Here is a 22,763-nt window from a genome sequence, read left to right on the forward strand (position 1 = left end):
CAAAACATCTACTAATATGGGATATGTACTTGTACATCTGTAAGTGTTACCGACTCATGGCTTATTTGTTTATAAATAAAATTCTGCAAGAACATAGTGGTTGTGCTGCAATGCAAAAGCACAAGTCATTGCATAAAAATAACTTGTGCTTTACTTCCTCATCATTTGTTGCCAAGTTAGTGTAAGGCTTGAGTTGGTTAAGCTTTTTGGAATCTGTTAAGCCCAAACTAAATGTTAAGGGGCTCCATTAAAAAAATGTATTTCAAACTATTTAGACACTTCTACTCTATAAATCACTAAATTTATATATTTCCGATTTAAAAATTTTGATCATACAACACCCATTTCCTGCAGCACAAGAACCATGAGAGGGAGAGGAGAAGAGGAGAGACGTCCGTTGGTGTAAGAAGATTGTATCACAAACAAAAAGTTTTCAAGAAGTTGTCACCCTGAAAAAGTTGAGATTTTTATAGGAGCTACTATATATACTACACATACAATGCAAATCAACGTTTTTTCAAATGAAGAGCACTACTACAGATAACTCCCAAGAACAAAGCCTGATTACTAACCTCCTTGCCATTGACCAGCACTGTGGTGATGAAGGGACTGATGCTGTCCACTGTGTGATGTAGGAGACTGCTACAGTATCGCACAGCGACCCAATAGTGCAGACACCCTGCTGTATGGTACAGTGACTTAAGGTGCTCCTCCACTGTAACACAACACCAAGGTACAGGGCATGTTGAAAAGTTACGTATCATTTTAGTAAAAGACATATTTTTTAAAACACTTAAAAACTGTATTTATTGACAAAAGTAAGGATGGATCGATACAAAACAAGATTGTGATCTTGCTTCTTGATGCTGAATTCAATACTGGTTATTGGCTGAGCGTTAGCAAAGCTGAGCACTAGCGAATATTTTGAAATTGGCCTTGTAGCCAACGAGAAAATCACAGAATTAAGTAGCGTGTTTCTGGTTCAATATAATCAACTTCAGCAACATCTTTATTTACCAAACTGCCACCAGAATCCCCTGATTCATCACATCATAATGTTGTTAATATATTGAGTCCACAACTCGATTACCATCATTCTCAGGTACGTTACAAACTGATAAACACCTAACTCACAATATCTCATCCGGACAAATCTAAACGTGATATAAAGTACTTATTATTGAGACAAAACTGGAACTCATAATTATAAATACTAATCCAAATTTCAATTGAACTTTGTACAAATTGTCAAAATTTCATTTAGCATTAAAAATAAAACCTCTCTCTCATTTACTTTAATTAGGAGAAACAGACAAACTTCTGCTTTATAACTGCCATCAGTAAACGAACAGTCCTGATCCTTGATCTAAGTTACTCTAGTAATAAAAGCTCCTCAAACAAGTTAGACAAACAAACCTAAAAGAGTATGTGCAAGAATATATTACTTCCACTATGTCCTACAAGAATTTTATAAATAGAAAAATGTGTCTCACTTAAAAAAAAATTAGCTGCAAATAAAAGTACAAAAGTAAATACATCAGTAAAAAAATAAAAAAAGGTCAGATTTCCTTCACCTTACTAGAAAAACAAAACCCTTCCCTAACTTAAACAAAGAATGCTTTAATGTATTAAAAACTGAAACAGTTAAGCAAATTACATCAATATTACTCTATGCAATGAAATTAAACAATTCACAGCATAAGTAATTATCAGTTTTTTAAAGACATGTATTTATGAACCACAAGTACAAACAAATATAACCTTTGGACATAGTTATTAGCACGAGAAAAATTATCTAAATCAATTATTTTAGAACATTTAAGTAATTGACATACCTTAATAACTATAATAGGATATTTGAGATAATCTTATCTTAACATACCTGTTGCACCATTGAACTCATACTCTGGTCCTTCCCGTTTGAGCAGGACTCCATACAGCTGGCACTTGGCATGAAGTCCAGTGGCATTCCTGATGGCATCTAACACCTCATACAGGGGTTTGGTTTCGTAATTCTAGAAATTACAAAAGAAATGCTTCATGTTATACCAATTAATAAGGCTCATTCCTTATAAAGATTTTGGTGTATCATTACTAACCATAGTCTTAGTTATTGAATTTACTTTATTTAATCTTGAATCTTTTAAAGATTCAGAGCACAATATAGATATTAATGTATTTTAACACAGGTAAAAGGCTCTGGCCTTCCTGGATAGGGTATTACGGGAGACCATTTTTCAGTCATATTTGTAAATGAATGAAGAGGGTTGCCAAGTCTCTTCCTCATTGACAATCAAGAGGAACAAGAAGTGAAACATAACATGTTTTGAAACAATAGCTGGAGACTGATCCAGATTTTCTGTCAGAGGCTGGTCATTACTGGTGATGAGTCAAGATGCTATGGTTATGACCCAGAAACAAAGCGACAGTCAAGTCAATGAAAGACATCATTACCTCAGCCAAACATAAATTTGTTATCAAACATTAAAGCCATGCTGATTTGCTTTTTTTATGCTAAAAGTGTAGTTTATTTGGAATTCGTTCCCTCACGTCAGACTGCCAATCAAACCTTATATTTGAAAATTTTAAGAAGTGTGCGACAGTGTTCGGCAAAAACAACACAAATTTTGGCATGCAGGAGTTGGTTCTTCCACCATGACAACGTATTTGCACATATAGCCTATAGACAATTTTGATGCCCCGTGCACCTTACTTGTCTGATATGGCCCAGTGTGATTTTTTATTAATTCCACACATAAAAAGGGGCACGAAAGGACAAGATTTGATACCATTGAAGAGGTAAAGAACAAAACGAGAGAGAAGCTGTCGGCCATTTCTAAAGATGATTACAAAAAATGTTTCAAACAGTGGAAGCACCGGTGTGACAAAATGTACAAGGCGTGATTTTTTAGTAAGTGCTGTTTTGAAGTTCTCACGCTTACACACTGTCTACCTACTGTTAGCATACCACATAAGCAATCACTCAATCATTGAAGGAAGAGCTCTTCTTATTGGAATGCACTATTTTCTAATAATTGATGAAAGAAAATTCACAATTATCCAATAATTTTATTTCTATACACAAGGCCTTTCAACATCAAAGATTCCATCGTCAGGTGTGAAACAACAATTTGAATAATATAAATATTTAACACTTCAAATTAATTATCAGCTGAGTAAAGTACAAGATTTGTTTAATTTAAAGTAAAATAAAATAAATATTAATATATGTATAAAAGTTTGGGTCTTTTATATGTATTATAACTAATAAAAAATCTTTCATCAATTATTAGAAAATAATCACTCACTCGTTTTTACATCTGTTAATGCATATTTAAATCCCCTGGTCAATTGAGAATCCCACTAAAATGTTAAGTACGTACTGTTATTTCTTTTCTGGGCGCTAAAGGCATATAAGCAGTTGAAATTCACCATCAGAATTGTGAAGTGTATGGACAAAACATTATGAGCAATGAAATGGCATTCAACTGGGTAAGAGCTTTAAAAGATGATTGAATGAATGTTCATGGTGAAAAACAGAGTGGGTTTCTCAATGATCACTAATGATAAAGTGAAAATGAAGACAATGCCTTCATTGTGAAAGGGGTTTCCTTAATTTTCAAGTACTGTAGTTCTCTCTATGATATTTTAATTTCAATCTTTAAACTGTTGAGAATCATGTTTTACTGTATGACAATGTTGGTCCACATGCAGCAAAATAAAGCCAACATCTCACCACAGATATTTACTAAGGCCAATTTTATAATCTCCCAAACAGCTCTAATTTAGCCCTTTGTTTTCTCATCAGAAGAGGCATCTTTAAGGTCAGTGCTAATGATACAATAGCGTCAAATAGATTGTATTACAGTTGCTGTTAAATTAGCTGGCAATCTTCTATGAGAAACAGTACACAAAAGATAGTTTTAAGATATGTACTTAATATTGATGGAAATTGTGTAGAACAGTAAATTAAAGTGTGGACAATAATATAAAAATAACATTGTAACAAAAATTTACTTGATTTTTTTAAAGTTATTTTCTAAATCACTCAGCTTAGCGATTCCTCAGCTCCTCATTGGAATGATTCATGACAAGTTGGTGCAACATCATAAATTCGTACATAGGGTATGTTTAACTTCATTTAAAAAAAGGATTTGTTAAGATGAACTTTTTTAACTGATTTTTCTTTTAATGAGATAACCCCTTTGTATCAATTTAATGGAAACTTATAATGATACCACTCTTGGTGATGAAGTAATAAAGAATATTATCTATAAAAAGTATATAAGAATTAATTTCAAAGTATTTCCTATTTTATTACATTATTGCAGCTAAGCTCATTACATTTTGCTTAGTTTTCAATTCTTTCATCAAGAATACGTCCATTCTATTACAGTCAAGTGTTACAAATTCCTCCACATCACATAATGACTGGAATTCAGTTTCAGCCATTTTTTCTACATTTGGCCAGTTAAATTCAGTTTTAGGGTTGATGAAAAATGATAATTACTTGCCGCAATTAGTAAGCCTCTCATGTCCCCAGCAAAAAATTAAAACAGGATTTAAAGAGTTTGAACCACATAAATATCATGCTAACTGTATTAACTAACTGACCAAAACTGACTGTGTGATGCTTATTGTTGATGTAATAAGCATTAACTTTCAAGCTGGCTATAGTCTAAGTTACACTACTGAGACTTGAAAGAACTTCAAGATCCTTCTGATGACTGTATCTAAATTAAACAGAAACATCTGCAAGTAACACAATGTCTATTGAGACAACAAGCTAACTGTACTTGCCGTGATGGTGTCCATCTCTTCTGTATAGACCGAAGCACGAGGAACGTCAGTTAAGCTCTGATAGCCAATATAGTCATGCTCCGTCTGGCGGAACTGGTTGAAAGTCATCTCTGAAGTGTCCACAGTGTTCATGAAGTCCAAATGTTCTGCAATCAAACAATTATGTTAATTTTATGGTTTTGTTTCTTACTTTTCTCATGACATGAAGAAATGTTTATAAGCATAGCCTTTACATATAACATATTATTTTTATTTCTACACACCTTGTAATGGAGATGTTGTGAATAATTAGTAAAATCTATGCACAGGGAGTTGTACTTATGACGGCTTCATGTACTATACACAATATGTTTATAAATTCTTGGGCCATCATTCTATTAACAATACTACCTTATAAAAATAATACTCAAAATAAACATTAAAAAAAATAAATGTAAACATATTTAACTTTGAGTTTGATCAGTTAAGATTTATTTTAATATTTTTTCCTGTTGGAAACATGTTTATTTCTAAAGTTAATATTATTCAAAACAAATACAAGGTGGTATCAGAAAGTTCCTGGACTGTTAGTCACCGTATTTTTTCTTTGTACGTGACTGAACAAGACGGTATACCAATAGCCTCTGCCACAATAGCCGCTGAGTCATTGTGCAGAATTTCGTTGTTGTGAGTGGTTAGGTTATGGTCTACAAGTTGTGCTTTGTTGTTGTGTGTTATCATTATGTAGCGATTTTTGTAATGGTTCATAAATCTAACCAACACAATGTTTTGTTTCTAGATCATAATCGTAAAACCCACTTTCATCACCAGTTATGATCCTGAATATGAATGTGGAGCAATTTTCAGATGTCCCTTTTAGTTCATTGCACAAATCAACAGTCAAAAGTCGAGGCACAAATTTTGCGGCAACTCGCGATGCATGCCTAGGATTTGGTTAAAATTTCTTTACAGCTTCCATAGCTAATACTGACACTACTACATAAATAATTTATTGTTTGACAATGGTCATCATGAATAAGGTACTGAATTTCATCTGTTTGGTCCTGAATGATGATCATCTCAATTGAATTTCTGCCAGTATTGAAACGAGCGTACCACTAAAAACCCGTGTTCACCCAGCTCAGCAAATGTTCTTCAAAAGCTTCTTGAAGCATTGCAAAAGTTTCCGTTGGTAATTTCTTAAGATTAAAGCAAAACTTAATGCAAGCCTGTTGAATTTATCAACCATCACAAAAACTGCTACGTAATAATAACACACAACAACAAAACACAATTTGTAGACATAACAAACCACTCACAACAACGAAACTCAACACAATGACTCAGTGGCTATTGAGGCAGAGGCTACTGGCGTGCCAGCTAGTACAGTCATGTTCAAAAATAATGGCAGGTACAATGTGGGAACTTTCTGATACCACCTTGTATAACAATAGCAAAACATAATTTTAAAATTCTGTTTTAGCAGATTTGTAAAGAAATAATATTATATTTATCAGAGATCATAATCCAAAAACACAAGATTTAACAACGTAATATAATATTATAAAAATGTGAAATTGTTCACAAAAATACAATCAGAAATGGTCTGATACCATGTGTGCACTCATACACATTATACATTTCATACGAATGGTTTTTACCATATCCATTCAACAAATGAAAAACTACAGGCAAAAAAAATAGACAATAGACCTGTAAAAAAAACAATGCTTGACAATAAAATAACATAACCCAAAAAAATGGGATAACTCAATCTGTTACTTAAGAAATGAATCTAAAGACTGCTGCTATTATAGCTATTTAATTTCTTTGTTTATTTCATAAACATGTACCATTTTCATGCATGTTATAGTAAAAGTATTTAGCATACAAGTTATATTTTCAAGACAGAAACACTAAAATAGAAATGATGAAGACTAAAATATGCTGTGAAATTGAATCACTACAGTAATTTATAAAGAAAAATATAGACACAAATCATTTCTATGGCATTCAAAAGTAGGTTTCAAGGCATTGCTTCAATTTATTAATGTCCAAGATATGTTATACCTGTATGATGTAGCCTAACTGTTGATGTCCATAATATATCATAATTATATGATGTAGCCTAACTGTTTATGTCCAAGATATGATATACATGTATGATGTAGCCTAACTGTTAAATCTTTGAAACCCAAAGAGATCTAGAACCAAAGGCGTCTCATCCGGGGTGGGGGAGGACACTGGTATGTCAAAATAATCACAAAAATCACATTACAAAGAAAGAAACAATACAATAAACCCGGTCACCTATGGTTGTCTGCAGTGCGCAGATGCTTATCATATCTTTGTCCAATGCAATTATGGGACAGACAGTATTTAATGCTTATTTAAATAATAATGAAACTTATATCATTATAATTCGTGTTACATAAGGATATGAAAACCTAGTAATTAAACAAAATGTAATATTTAGTAAACCCTAGAATAAATCCCTTTTGCAACAATACTGAAATGAAAAAGTTACAATGCAGAAGAGTTGTAGATATTGAGTTAAATTAAAGCTTTTATTCACGAAGTCAACGTTTCATTCATAATTTTTATGCAAAGTTGTGTGTGATATAGTCCTGATTGTTAATATTACACTTACAACTATTTACCTAACATGTTAGAGATGCATTTATTACAGCTTATTTAAATAAATTCAATGTACATCAAAACCAACAAGCAAACAAAAATTTCAACAATATAAAATATTATGTTTGTCTTTTAAAATCAATAAATAATAACTAAAAAAAAAAAAAAAAAACTTTATTAAAAAAAGAATTATTAGCCTCTAGTAAATGAGAGTAAGCCATAAAATGGTACTGCATTTTGTTCCTTTTGATGAACAGCCTTAATACTAATTTAAAAATATTTTTTTAAGTGGAGTAAGTTTAGTTTTTATGTTCTGTTATGATGGTTTAGTTAGTATTTTAATAAATTACGTAAGATTGCATCTGGACATATTTTTTCAAGACAAACCTTTAACGTGTCAATATGTTAATACGCTTTGCCTGTCCCCCAAGGTGGTATGGTATGGTACCTTTATTCCTAGGACCTTCCAAAATATTCCTCAATAAAAATTGTTAGAGGAATGGTAGAATTGAGAACTTTTCCCATCATTATAAGTTACAAAACATACATTTCGAGGATTTAAATCTATCCTCTTTTTCAGATGAAAAAAAAAACTAAAACATCAAATTCTTTTTGACACCTTATATAACGATGGTAAACATATGCAATCCTAAACGAATCAATAACAAACTTCAAAGAAGATTTATAACATATCAGTAAAATTTATCTTACAAATCTAACGTTGTACGTGAACAAGGCAAAGTTAGTGCCTACAATATTTGAAGCAACTCAGGCGATACATATAGACAAGATCAGCTAGGTGTGTTCTCCTGGTTCCCTGACAGCATGTTAACAATCATAAGATGTTAAATGCAATTTTTAATGTTTAAGTGTTCAAAATACACTTGAATATAATTATATTTTATAAATACCAAACTGTATGTGATACAATAATTTAAATTAGTTTCTGATATAATGAATACATATTTTTAGTGTATATACATTAAGCAATAAATATATTAGGCATCACTAAATAATCATGCTACAATTGAATAAATGTTATTGATTCATTATTTTGCTTGTTAATTTCTAACCTGTAAAGAATTAATAAGTTTAGGTATAATAGTCACAAGTTTCATTGTCATATATTGATTACAGTCTTTTGGTTATTATTTTGAAATTTAAACCCATTAACTAATTGCTCACAAACTGTTGTAATGTATGCAACAAGAATTTAAGACCTTAATTTTATACTTTTCACATATTTACCAAGTCCAGTCAGTGTCTGGTTTCTATTAATAAATCCCATTTTAGTTATTGAGATCTAATTCTGATGATCAGATTTAAAAAAATACAAATCATGCTCTTCTTTTAACAGTAGTTAGGCACCAATATAACCTAACCCTTTATTATAATTTTCTGCCAACCAATATCAATAAAACTAAACAAAAATTATTTTTAGTACTAAAAAACCTGTTTTAACAGAGCAAGTTTGCAGAGTTAAAATTCTATATTATTTGGTTTATGCTAGAAAGGTCATTAGATCAAACCAGATTAATTTTTATCGAACCACACATTTCTTATAATTTGTAAATCATTGCGTAAAAGTTACTTTTTCAAGTACATGAATTTAAAAGTGACATATTAGTAAATTGCTTTGATGCAAAAGACCAAACAATGTAAAGGACATTACACACATTGTAATTGTTTAAAATTACCAATACAGGAAGAAGAAATAAGGTTCTGAAGTCGACCAATGCGAACCTTAATTCCATCACAGTAGCCTTTCTTGAGCATTGCCATGAGGTCCAGCATTTCCTTGAACTGGGGGTCTCTACGCAGAATAAAAGAATATTAACCCACATATACAACTAGTACATATATTGAACACCTCTGTACTGTATGTTTACTGTCTTTAGTCATGAGATATTATACAGGCAGATACGAGATATACATTAATTGTATACACATTAATGTATAGTAACAGGATTTGTCTTTTCCATAGTTGATATTGTTAATTATGAATTTTGCTGATCATGATGAAACAACAGAAACAATTTGTTGTAACTGAAAAAACATGTCACTAATTTATTCAGTGTGTTCAATTATAAATAAAAAAAGTTTAAACAATTTTGAAACATACACAGTGGTTTACGAAATGGCTTCTGTGAATTTCAGATCATTCATTAATGGAGACATCACATACAGCTTGACTAAAAATAAATTTTTTGCCTGTCATGCATTAGCATTTGTTGTTTTACATGGTTTGGTCTTTATTTTACTCTATACTCATAAAATAATTTAGATTAGACTTGCTTTTTGTAGCAGTTGCATTTATTTAAACTTCATGTACCTTGTGAGGAATGTGTTCTGTTGATACAATATGATAATTTAATATTTTTAAATCATTAATAAAGACAAAACAACAACTAAACGGAAGCAAAATTTTATCTATATTGTGCTTATAAAGTTAATGTTGTATTGTATATGTCTTATGATATTGTAGATGAAATTAAACATGCATAATATTGACAAATTATAATACTGTAACATTTGAGAGGTAGGAAAATGGAGACCCTTGGCTTCGCTGTTTCGCAAAGCTATTTTTCCCACATTGAGATCTATCACTGTCCATTCCTGCCATTCCTAAGCCGTTTCGGTTACTATAGTAGCTAGTCAGTCAGTTATACCCCACAGTGACTAGTATATGAGACTATAGTTGTATGTTGTTCAACATTTAATCTGCATCCTATAATAAAGTTAATTTAATAATTGTTTTAAGTGTCTATTATTTTATAAAACGAAAGTATAAAACAACATGCATTTAAAAATCACACTTATATAAATAGTTATATGTTGTATATTATAAGTTAGAGATTTTTATCAAATAAAACTGCTGTTATTTTAGCATAATTCTTGATTATCAAAAAAAATTTTTATTGACATCATGATCACTATTCTATGTCAAAAAGGTACACCAAATGTACAGTGATAAATAACTTGTCCATGAATGACATATTCAGTGCTTAATGGACGGCTCTAGTGAAACAAATTTGAGTTTTAGCCCATATGAACAATGTTAAACTTAAACACTTTTAAGACTAAACAATGAATGAGCTAGGATGGAGAAACAAACTGTACAATAAAGATGTGATTAATAGGCATCCAAACGTTTTTTTACTTGTTAAATGTATAACTTTAAATATTTACACAAAAAAGTAAAAAAGTTGAGTTTATCTAAATACCAAATTAAAATAATTTAAGAACTGAAAAATGTTTGGATAAGTATTGTTTACATATTCAAAAGAGACATCTTCTATCTCTACAACTAAAAATAAGGGTTTAAAAGTGTTCAACATTGTTCTAAAACGGCTACAATCAAGATCGCTGCCAGTTCAGCCGGCTCTTATACGGAATGAGATGTCATCAAACAAATTTCCTACTCAGACTGTGCTTGTGCTGTTACAGTAATAGTAGTAGGTTAGACCTCATGTGTTCCTCCCGGATGAGCAGGCACACGGTGGGTCGTCCCGAGAGTCTCCAATAACGGCTGACGAAGGCCAGCTCTGTCTTGATGTCATCAATCAGCAGTGCCATGTCCCGGTAAAGGTAGAACTCTGACACCTCAAATATCAGAGGGTAGCACAGTACTGTCATCCCACACACACGGTACACCTGGTGGTCACCAGTCACAAGATATTTTATATACTTCTCTATATGCATCCATTTTTTCTAAGATTTCATATATAAATTTGAAAACAAACACTCCAATAATATGTTTGTTTTTGTGACACATTTCGTGTTCAAGTAACACATCATCAGACCCACATAACAGAACCACTTTCATTCAGTTATGTACGTCTGAAGATTTGTTCCTTGAACAGGAAAGGCCTCACAAAAATAAAAATTATATTATTGGAGTGTTTGTTTTCAAATTTATACAGGATTCCAATAAGAAAAGAGCTTCTAGAATGTATGTAAGTTTTCAATTTAACTTTTCTCAAAGTTGCTTATTGTACAAAGATTTGAAAGTATACGTAAACGTCTTTGATCATAAAAAAAATCACTGAAAGAGTTTCAAATACTTTTCATCACTTTGTCAAGTTACGTTAATGACATAAAAGAGCTCAAGACACCTAGACAGTGATGAGTTGGCATGAAGAAACCAAATGTACAATAATTCTATTCTTTGATCTACTTATACATAATATTTAAAATTAACCAATTAAAATTTGATTACTTTAATGTACACCATTACTCTCCAAACCTTTTCAATGTATGTATGTACATCACTAGTTTCCAACTTCACTAATCGCCAATCTATTGAAGTAGATTGTTAGTTCCCATAGCTATCCATGTACCTTGCCAGTTACAAAGCTAAGAACGTACTTTGCTGGTACCCAACGCTCCAACGGGTCGCATGGGCCTGCCATTGAGATGGAGCTTGTGGTTGACACCAAGATGTTGGTACACCTGCACTAGCTGGTTGGACGACCAGATCTGTACAGGCTCCACCTCGTGTGGTGTCTGCGTCTGGATGCCATATGTTGCCATCATAGCCTGCAGCCGCATAGACTCAGCTATCAGAACAATCTGCACCACCAGGTCTGTGGCTGTGCCCTACCGCAGGAACATATTTAAAACCCTTTGAAATAACAATCCCAGAAATTCAGATGTAACCATATGTTACTTTATCATACTTGATGAATTTTGCTTAAAACAAATACTACTTATCTTGTGAGAAGAAGTGGATTCACAAGTAATTATCACAGAAAATCTCTATATTTTGGCTGGATTTGTTCTAGACAACAACTGATTTTTTTCTTGTTACATAAATATACAAAAATGTAAAATGTATAACTTAAGTCAATAACCAGCTTACAAGAATGTCTGACTATTTTAAAAAACTCTGGATTATGAATATTTTATTCATTATTGAAGAAGGGTATTAATAGCAACTAAATACAGTACCATAATTGGGGTAATTATAATAAACTCTGATTCTGTGAACGCTACTAAGATCCTGATGTGATCATTAAAGAATGGTTCAGAGTTTTTAAGATTTTCTCAATTTTATTAATGTACTCATATCATATTATTTTTGCATGGATATTAAATCAAAATTGTATAACAAATCTGTGTATTTATATTCATAAAAATATACTAAACAGTTCTGTAATACGAATTATGATTTTGAGAAAGTAAAGGTGGTATAAATGAATACATACTATACTTTTCAAGTTAATATTTATAATGAGATAAATAAATTGCTACATTATAATTTTTTGCTGTTTCATTAACATAAAGTAACACCAGAATGAAATTATTTAATCATAAAATTACATAAAAATTAAGTTTCAGATTTTTATTATTGTAGTTACTCAGCTAAAAATGGTGTTTATAAAAAAATATCAAATGCTACAAATAATTAACTGATTCAAATACAATTGTATACCATTTATTACGATAAGTACATACATAAATATATAAATCTTTTAATGCGTTTGAAAAATGCTTGCTTTTAAAACATAATTTATAAAACATATAAACATTTTTCTGAAATTGAACATGCATTACATTTAACACATGGTTCCGTACATGTTTAATACCTTCACAAAAAATATTACAGCTAATATGACCATATACATAATATAGAAATCAAATAAATTACATGAACATAGCTGAGAAAAATTACAATATTCCTTTAAAGATATCTGTGTCTTTATTACTACCACACAAAAGATCCTGTCAGAAACAACCTGCAGTTTTTGATGATTTTAATGAAAACAAGCAATATGTGGAAGAAAACTGTATCCTTCAGGTAAACCCTACTCGAAAATAGGTAACAATTACGGGTAGTTTATAACTCTATCTCGTATATTCACTATTGCTTGTTTGCACTGTTGTTATTCTCTTCTTACCTGTTTTGGCTAATTGTAATTTTCAAAAAATTACCCAATATTTGTCACAATATTATAACCACAATGGGTAACAAATATTAAATGGCTACTTTGAAAATGTTAAATAGTAAATTGAAATATGTACATTTTTCTTAGCAAGGAATAGTAAACAAACCTTGTTTTTATATACGTTGCCCATAACATTTACTACTAGAGAAAAATTGTGTGATTATACATTGAATGATAATGTATTAGATGGACAATCATGCTAGTGAAGTTTAAAGGAAGTCTCAGTTCCAGGGTAATACATTTTCACAAGAAATTAAAAAAGTGTAAATGCTCAAGAATAGAATCCTTTTTTTACCTAAATTCATTCAATAAAAGTACAATGATATCAACACAAGTACATCAAAAGTCGTGCAGACATGTCAGCAGGCTTTAACTTTGGGTCATTCCAAGTCTGAAGACGTGATCTGACATTACAACAGGCAGGATTGAACATGCAAAGCTCTATACTCACACCCCGAGGCTTGGCCTGTGTAGAACCGCAAGCACCAACACAAATAAAACAAGTCAGATAAAACCAACACTGGATCCTTGATCATTAGGATTTCTTCATATAAATAAGATTTGGTTACAAAAGCCAGTAAATTAATTTTTGATTGTATTGATTATGTATAAACTCAGCAATGAAAACCCATACAACTGTTATTCATTGCATTCCCGGAAAAAGGAAAGTATTATTGATAAAACCAATTTATTACTTCAGAATAGAGGGTTTCATTTTGTCGAAATTCATATTGGTCAATCCACTTGAACTGAACAGTTTGAAATAAATATTTAATGTCATAAAGTGAAGTATAACAGATTTTCACAGCTAACTTAGACTTAAATATCTAACAACTTTTTCTGATATAATTTGTGCCATATTGTTTAAATATTCTAACTCCAATTTTAGAACTAAATGAAGTTACAACAATAATATTCTAAGTACAGAGTTTTAAAAGTGGCGCTAATCGTTTCCAATTAAAAACTAAATTGAAACCAACTTACATTGTCTCTGTTTAAAATCAATCATTGGTGATAGATGGTTCAAATCATGTTATCCTTTCACCTTATACCCAAGTGCAGCAAAGAAGACAGTTGAGGCTCCTAGGGCCCACTACTTAGCGTCGTCCAACCAGAGATATGCTGTTTTGCCAAACTGTCCTCACACTGGACAGACACAGAACTCGACTCAGTGACGTTATTAATCTTTATATTTGGCGCTCAGAGAAAATATGAGAGCTTTTAGTTAGATGTTATATAAAAAAGGATCCTGAAAAGATATTTTTTGTGTTAACTAATACTACCACTTTGTATTTTTATGTAAACCGTATACTAACTTTCTTTCTATAATATTTGTCATATTGCATTGCCAGAATACAGTTGTATCGATATTAACCCTTTAAGGACCAACCGTCTGGTTTATCGCCGGCAGTGAAATATGCGAAAAGGACCAACCGTCTGGTTTATCGCCGGCAGTGAACTATGTGAAAAGGACCAACCGTCTGGTTTATCGCCGGCGGACTTTTCATATTTTTTAAGAGATATTTTAATATTCTATATATAATAAATATACTATTTTTCTATTCCCTGTATGTTTCTTACTATGATATCAAATTTTAAACGTCTTTGGAATCATCAGCTTGGTCAAAAAAATATTTTACGGCCATGTTGCATCGTAATGTTGTCAGGGTACTTTGGGATTATACCGACCACACCCAGACATGAATCGTTATTTGACATTTTGCTTCTACTGATTACTAGATTAGCGTAGAACAAATTTCGTCAATATAAAACAGGAATTGTCTTATCGCAAACCCCTCCCCATCCTCAGACAGAGGTCAAAGTCGAACGGTCTAGTAGATAACGTGATTGCAGAGTCTCGCCGCCCGTTCAGCTGGTGCGTCGCTTTGTTGTACTTCCGTGTTTTACCCCTGCATTTCTACAAACACAAAAACTAAACTCTTTATTGGAAAAAACACACACAACTTGTTTTTATGTACCGTGCAAAAAACTTAAATAATCATGTGATGCCGCGCGGCCTGCCGTAATCGGGATTCTCGAGAAAGATAAGATAACAGTGACAACAATACCGATCACAATACCTGGAAACGCTTGTTGATTGATGGAATGTTAGTTCTGTTATTCAACTACATCATTTTATAACGTTCTAAGTTCATTGAAAAAATTTTAAGCGTTGGGGGCATATAACGGAATCTGACCCCATTAACAATTATTGATAATCGTTGTAAGTTTGTAATTTTGTAATTAAAGAGTTGTTTTTTCGTTCTATCATGTTTGTTTCTATAAATGTATATTTTTGTGTTCTTCATACTGGTGTGGTCGGTATAATCCCAAAGTACCGAATAATATCCTTAGTAGCCTATAAGGTTTTGTATGTTAGGCTAATGCTGAAAAGTGTGTTTTTAACCAGTGTTACAGAAAAATTTAATTCATTTACAAACTTTTTATTTTTTATTCCAGGGCTTTCAAATTTTGTACAGTTATAGAGAATTATATGTAGAACGAATAAATACCATTTCCCACAAATAATTTATTCTTATTTTTGGTAGTTATTGAAGATCAAACTCAATTGTTTACATTTTTTTCTTTTTTTTTAAACAGATAAATTAAATTGTTTTTTGCTATATAATGACTTAAATTTATTTTTTCACAATGAACAGTTTAATTATAAACATTTTAAGCCTAAAACCAAATCTGTACAGTAATTAGTTATGAAGATATGATTTTTCTCTCAAACGCTTGAAAAATCGCACATTTTTAATATGCACAGTTCTTGGAGCATGGCCAGAAAAACGAAAAATTTTTCTTTGCACATGTCAAATTTTGGTCAGGTCCTAAAAGGGTTAAAATAAGATGTTCATAATTATTTAAAATTTTCACAATTTTGTATTATTCCAATACAAAAATCACAAGGATAATACATCAGCTGTTTTAAAGCTGTTACATATTATTATATACTGTATTTTAATTTATATTAAAAAGCTAATAATTATGAATTTTTCCAATTATTTATGATTTTCTTCAATCTTTTAATAAATAATAATAACATCAAAAGAATAATTTTACATGAGCCGGCATTTCTTACGATTTGATATTTTTTATAGCTGTAGGCTTCAATAACACTTCTTAAAATATGGTTACACTAATTCCTTACCAATAAGTGTTAAACAAATTATTCAAAATGAATATCTAGATTTTACTTACATTGATAACAGCATCTTAAAACCAAAAAGTGTATACAGTAATCAAAATCAAAGTAACGACGAAAATGTACTGTAACCTATCCTAATCACGGAAATTGTAATCGATTTCAGTAATACTTACTTATGCTTAACGGAATTAAACAGAAACACATGATCAGACACATTCCAATACATGTTCTGACAAAATCAAAGCCATCAGAATGAGAGTGTTTTGCCCAGTGTGCAGCGATATGGCAACAACAGCAACATTCCACGCCACTATTGGCTGGACACTAACCATCTTCTTTGCTGCTCTCAGGTGTAGTTAGCATATGAATGTACATGTAGCTAAAGTTAAGATTAGCTTAGAACTTTACCTAATAATTAGAGAATGCTGGAGAGACACATTTGTTGCAAAAGCTATTAACATATTAATATTATTAAAATATTAATGAATGATATTTTCGTAAAAATGTTATTTGTTAAACACCTTAGAGCATTATCATATGGTTACAACTCCTCTGCTTTGGTCCAAGTCTAAATTGGTCAACAAAAGACAATTTCTTATCTGATGCTCAAAACTAGATCTTTTTCTGCAATTATAGATCACTGTTACACTTAAACGGTCACGTTTTTGTGTATAACCACTTATATCTAAAAAGATGACGTTTGATTTTAACCACAACGTGTACCTAATTTAATTGACAGGATAATGCAAAGTTAAGTACCTGAAAGGCAGAGTATCTGCCCCCTTTGCGTGGCCTGTTATACGAAGGCAAGTATCGGCGGATGGGGTCGAGCTCGTTAATATGCAGGAGTCCTGTGGTCAGTAGCTGAGAGATCACAAACATGGCTTGGTTCCAGAGGTACAGGGGCTCGTCCCCACCCGACCCCTCCGAGCTGTTACAACGAAGCTGACTGCCTGGCTCCAGTCTCTCGTATTCCACACACTCCTCGCTCACGTAGAAGTACATGGGAATACATGGGTCTAGAGTGCAATAATATCAAGGTTGTTAGAATCTTTATTGCAAATCAATTTTGAATTGATACTGGTACAGAAGATAATACAATGTGATATAACAGCTGTAATTTAAAAATCAATTTTTTCCAAACCTTGACTCTAGAATCTACTTGACTTGGAGTTATTTTACACAGCCATTAATTACAATTTAGTTGAAATGTCACATATTAAACCATCTAACTAAATATTAACCCCAATATATTTTTTATGTGTGTTTTCCTAATGAATGGTACTGTAACTATCAAAACGTGGTACTTATAATTCAGAAATTTGTTGGGTGAACTTTAATCAAAGAAAAGTTAGAATGTAATCGGTACCGACCACCATATACATTATTTCAACCTCGATATAAGTGTTCAGAAGGTGTATTATCAATCAATCGCTTAGATCTTCAGCTATATGATGCTATTATATTTATTGTCAGTAGTTTTCCTGAAGAACTATTATATGTTTTATAAGGAAGTTCATAGATTTTCCCATTTCCCTGGATTTAATATGCATGGATTACTAATTGTGGGGAAGGTTAAAAAACTTGGTTTATGAACCAAGGCTCATGACTCGAGAGGACAATATGCAAAACCAGGACTGCTGTTCAATCAATAAACAAAGAAGAAGTCTTAAGGGCTATAGAAAACTTCAGTTCCAGAACATAACTCTTTAAAAAAGAACAGATTACAGTCCCCAACAACTGTAAATAAGGTTTGTTGAATAACATAATTGTTGGACCGAGGTAATTGAAGAAATAATAATGCCTTAAATTACAGTAACTAACGAGAAAATGTTTAAAAAATTTTCTTTATATTCAGTAAGAACCTACGGCAAATACCGGAGTTAAAAATGCTGTAATGATACAAAACATAAAAATTAGTTCTTTTTGTGCTATTTCTCAACCATTCAAGATGGAGTCAAACTTTAAATACAAAAGGTTTTAGTTTTTAAGAGAGCTATTAATAGGTACAAAAATGTTATACCTTGCTATTTTAATTTTTAGATTTTACGAGTTTAAATTTGAATAGTTAAAAAATTTGGAAATGTGTTGAAAAGTGGAAACTGAATCATATTTTTAGAAAGATTACTTCTTTGGTAACCTTGGATAAAAATTTGGAACTTTTAATGAGGTAACAGCAAAAAATGGGAAACCATACAACTTCAACATTTTTGACCATTTTGCTGTATACAAGAAGCAAAATAATTTTAAACTATTTTACAATGATCACTGAATAGAGACCTTTAAAATACACATATATCATGGTCTGCCTCACCCTGTATATATCATACTTCAATGTTCAATGAATCTAACTGCCATCTGCAATGTCAGCTTGTTTATGTTTCTCCATCTGCTTTCTAACCTTCCAGGCAATAATACTACTAGAAGCTATTAACACTACACATTATCTCACTTCACTACCATTTCAGTATCATAAATCTGTCATAAATTATAAAACAATTAATACTTTTATTAGTATATCTTATATATTACCTCCATTAAGATCTTTGCAGATTACATTTGACAAGAGATTGCGATACTCATCCACTTGATCTGGCAAACTCTTAAAGACTCCATCGATGATCATGAACATGAAGAACAGAGGCCATTCACATTCGATGTTCTCAAACTCCTGTAGATCAATGATAGCATAGTGAGAGTTAACTGTATTTGACAAACTCTAAGAGACTCCATTGATGATTATAACATGAATAACAGAGGCCTTTCTCACTTGTGCTTTGTGACAAATTTTCTTGATAGCAAACATTCACTAACTTATAATAATAATTCAGTTTTAAACTAAGTTATGAACAGATTTTATTTTATTATGTATCATTAACACCATTATTACTTAACCCATTCACCTACTAATGTTTAGCATTAATTTTCATCCAAATTTTCGTATCAATGTTCTTCTTAAGTTTACCTACCTTTGTCAGTGTAGGTCATTAATCTAATTATCAAATTTGAATCAACCCTAATCATAAATTCATCTGTAATTACATAAAAGATTATACTAGCACTTATGTACCTAATGCTGGGAACTGGCCATTTCTCTTCTGATTCATAATGATACGTGTTTTCTGTTCACACAACACAATCACATTCCAATTCTGATTCATCACTCGAAACAAAATTCTCCATCAAAATAACTAGTTGTTCTATAAACGATCTAATTCACTGTTGTGTAAACTATCACAAGCCATGTTTACTGACATTAACAACAAACCTATATCATATAACATATATCAAATAAAACATCTGTTATTTTATGTTTATGCCAGATTATCCAACAAGCAAAATAAAGACATTGTTCTACACAGATGAAAAACCAAAGCTATGCAACATTGCATGATTGATGGAGCTATCTATCACGTTTAAAGCGAACTATTGCTGGCGTCGAAGTGTTCCATCAAAGTATAACGGGCTCATGCTGAGGGCCGTGGAAAAGCTTCATCAAAGTAACTGAATAGGTTAAAGTCAAAGTCAAAGTCAAAATCTCTTTATTTACAAAATTTCATAGAGAAATGTATTGGCGTCAATAATACAATGTTAAAGTTTAAAATTTACAAAATAAATAAGTTGAATTGAGCAGTCTTGATGTCTAAGATGGTCATGTGTCTTGTAAATATTCTTCCAGCGTGTAGAATGGCCTGGTCACCAGCCATCTATTCAGTGCCATCTTCAGTTTCTTGCCCTTCTGAGCCTTTATCTCGGTTGGCAGCAGGTTGTAGAGCTTGCGTCCCATGTACGATGGCTTCCTCCCGTACAGTGATAGATGGTGTGCTGGCAGGATGTAGTTGTCAGCATGTCGAGTGTTGTACTGGTGTACATCTGTTCCCCGAGGGAGTTCATTCATGTCGGCAAACATAATCACTTCCTGGATGTAGAGGGCCACAACTGTCAAGATGCGAAGATCCTTGAAACCTTCACGACAGCTTTCCTTGGGTCCTAGGCCTTTAAGAGTTCTTATTACTTTCTTCTGTATCAGGAGAAGTCTCTGTAGGTTAGTGACTGTGGTGCCTCCCCATATAGCAATGCTGTACCTCAGATGTGATTCAAAAAGGGCATAATAAGTTGTCTTTGCAGTGATTAAATCACTAATGTGGTAAATTCTTTTGATAACAAAGAGGCTGGTGTTTAGTTTCCTGCAAAGGTTGTCAACATGCTGAGTCCATGAAAGAGTTTCGTCAATTGTTACGCCAAGAAATGTTGCCTTGGGTTGCATGTCAACTTCTGGTAGGGCTGCAATTTCATCTCGTCTTCTACCGAATGCTAGTTGTTTGGTCTTGGTCATATTGACTACTAGGTCGTTTGAGTGGCAGTACTGGTATGCCATATTTAGTGCAGTATATGAGTCAATTGCTAGCTCTTCTGCAGAGCTCCCAGTGAGCAGAAGAGTAGTATCGTCAGCGTACATTAAAGTAGAACAGTAGGCATTTAAGAGATGAGGCATGTCATTGGTAAATAAGATAAACAGTACAGGGCCTAGGACTGATCCTTGTGGAACTCCTCGGCTTACAGGTAACGGTTTGGATCTGATGTTTTGTTTTATCCCTTTGCTATGATGTCTTATCTCCACCACTTGGGTGCGTTCTTCCAAATAGCTTTTAAACCACCTGTAAGCAGAGCCACTAATACCCAGGCTTTGAAGTTTTTGCAGGATGAGGTTGTGTCCTAGGCAGTCAAAGGCTTTGCTGAAGTCAAGCATTATGCCAGTCACAAGCTTTCCTGCTTCCAGTTGATCGCAAATGAACTCTGCCAGCTCAGCAATTGCAGTTGTTGTGGATCTGCCTTTCACAAACCCATGCTGACTATTAGTTAGCAAGTTTTGTTGTTTAAGGTAGTCCATCAGTCTCTTTAATACAACTTTTTCTATTACTTTGGAAAAGGTGGAGATCAGTGAAATTGGTCTATAGTTGCTAGGTGTCTTTTGGCAGTTACTTTTATGCTTAGGATATACTTTTGCAACTTTCAAGGCGGATGGAAAGAGTCCCGATGATAGTGACTTATTTATGATGCTGACCAAGGGGGTTGTAAGGGCTTCACTGCAGTGTTTAAGTAACTTTGATGATACTTCATCAAGCCCTGCTGAGGTTTTAGACTTCATGCTTTTAATCATAATTTGTACTTCTTCTGTAGTGGTGTTGTGAAGTTGGCTGAGCCTACAATTTGCTACATGGAGTGTTAGCTGTTGACCTTTTTGGTGCTGATTATTGATGTCCAACGTTTTCTGTGCAACTTTGGTGAAGAATTCATTGAAATGTTCAGCGATTTCATTTGGATTGGTTGTTTCTTTTCCATTTATCTTCAGTTTCAGCTGCTCTTTGCCTTGTTCTGCACTCTTCCTTTCACTGTTTACTATTTGCCAGATTGCTTTTGATTTATTGTCAGCTCTGTTTATACAGTTAGATGATGCCTGGCGTTTTAGCATTTTTAGTCTAAGGTCATAGTTTTTCTTAGCAAGGGCTGTGTCTGTTTTATGCAGGTCACTTCCTGTAGTCTGGTACTTTCTAAGGCATTGAAGATAAGTTTCTTTCAGTGTAAGAGCTTCACCGTCTTTATGGTTAAAATTTGTTTTCTTCTTATTTCTGGTTTTCTTTTTAGGGCAAGCTGCATCAATGTATATTGCCAGAGTATTTAAGAAGGCATTGTATGCGTCTTCAGCATTTTGGGCTCCAAATACTCCAGCCCAGTCCTCATTGTGCAGTAAAGTTTTTAGAGTGTCAAGATTGTCCTTTTTCATTTGTCGTTGAATAAGACTAGAGGTTTCTGTTTTCTGTGCTTCAAGAGATATTTTACTCAATTGTGCGGTGTGGTCTGACAAGCCTGTGTGTATTACTGTGGCATTGATGTTGGATGCAGATAGGTTTGAGCATATACAGTCTATGGAGGAGGTGGAGTTGTAAGTGATTCTGGTTGGGGGTAGAGGCAATCTCATCATGTTATGGCTGGCCAGTGTTTCTTCAAGTTTTCGTGATTCATTATTTGACACTAGGCTGTTTACGTTTATATCACCCATAATGATTATTGAGTGGTTTTCAGCCTTAGTTTCTTCGATGATGTTAGAAAGAATGTCTAAGGCTTCATTCAACTTTTCGCTTGGAGATCTATATATGCCAGAGACGTAAAGGTGTTGTTTTCCGACCGCTATTCTGAGCATTGCCACCTCACATACGAGTTCCTTGCAATGATGCGATATCTCCAGT

The 22,763-nt window shown here is 32.7% G+C and overlaps 1 protein-coding gene across 1 annotated transcript in view; it reads right to left on the bottom strand.

Moving 5' to 3' along the window:
• Nucleotides 1-22,763, bottom strand: part of LOC124364445 (probable phosphorylase b kinase regulatory subunit beta) — a 69,917-nt gene that overhangs the window by 13,267 nt on the left and 33,887 nt on the right. Inside the window, 9 exon segments of the mRNA XM_046819941.1 lie at nt 573-715; nt 1,883-2,015; nt 4,801-4,946; nt 9,114-9,229; nt 10,883-11,070; nt 11,785-12,015; nt 13,816-13,830; nt 17,275-17,534; nt 19,048-19,186. Of these exon segments, the coding sequence (XP_046675897.1) occupies nt 573-715; nt 1,883-2,015; nt 4,801-4,946; nt 9,114-9,229; nt 10,883-11,070; nt 11,785-12,015; nt 13,816-13,830; nt 17,275-17,534; nt 19,048-19,186 (1,371 nt within the window).

This window comes from Homalodisca vitripennis, chromosome 6 (genome assembly GCF_021130785.1).
Source record: "Homalodisca vitripennis isolate AUS2020 chromosome 6, UT_GWSS_2.1, whole genome shotgun sequence".
Taxonomy (NCBI): domain Eukaryota; kingdom Metazoa; phylum Arthropoda; class Insecta; order Hemiptera; family Cicadellidae; genus Homalodisca; species Homalodisca vitripennis.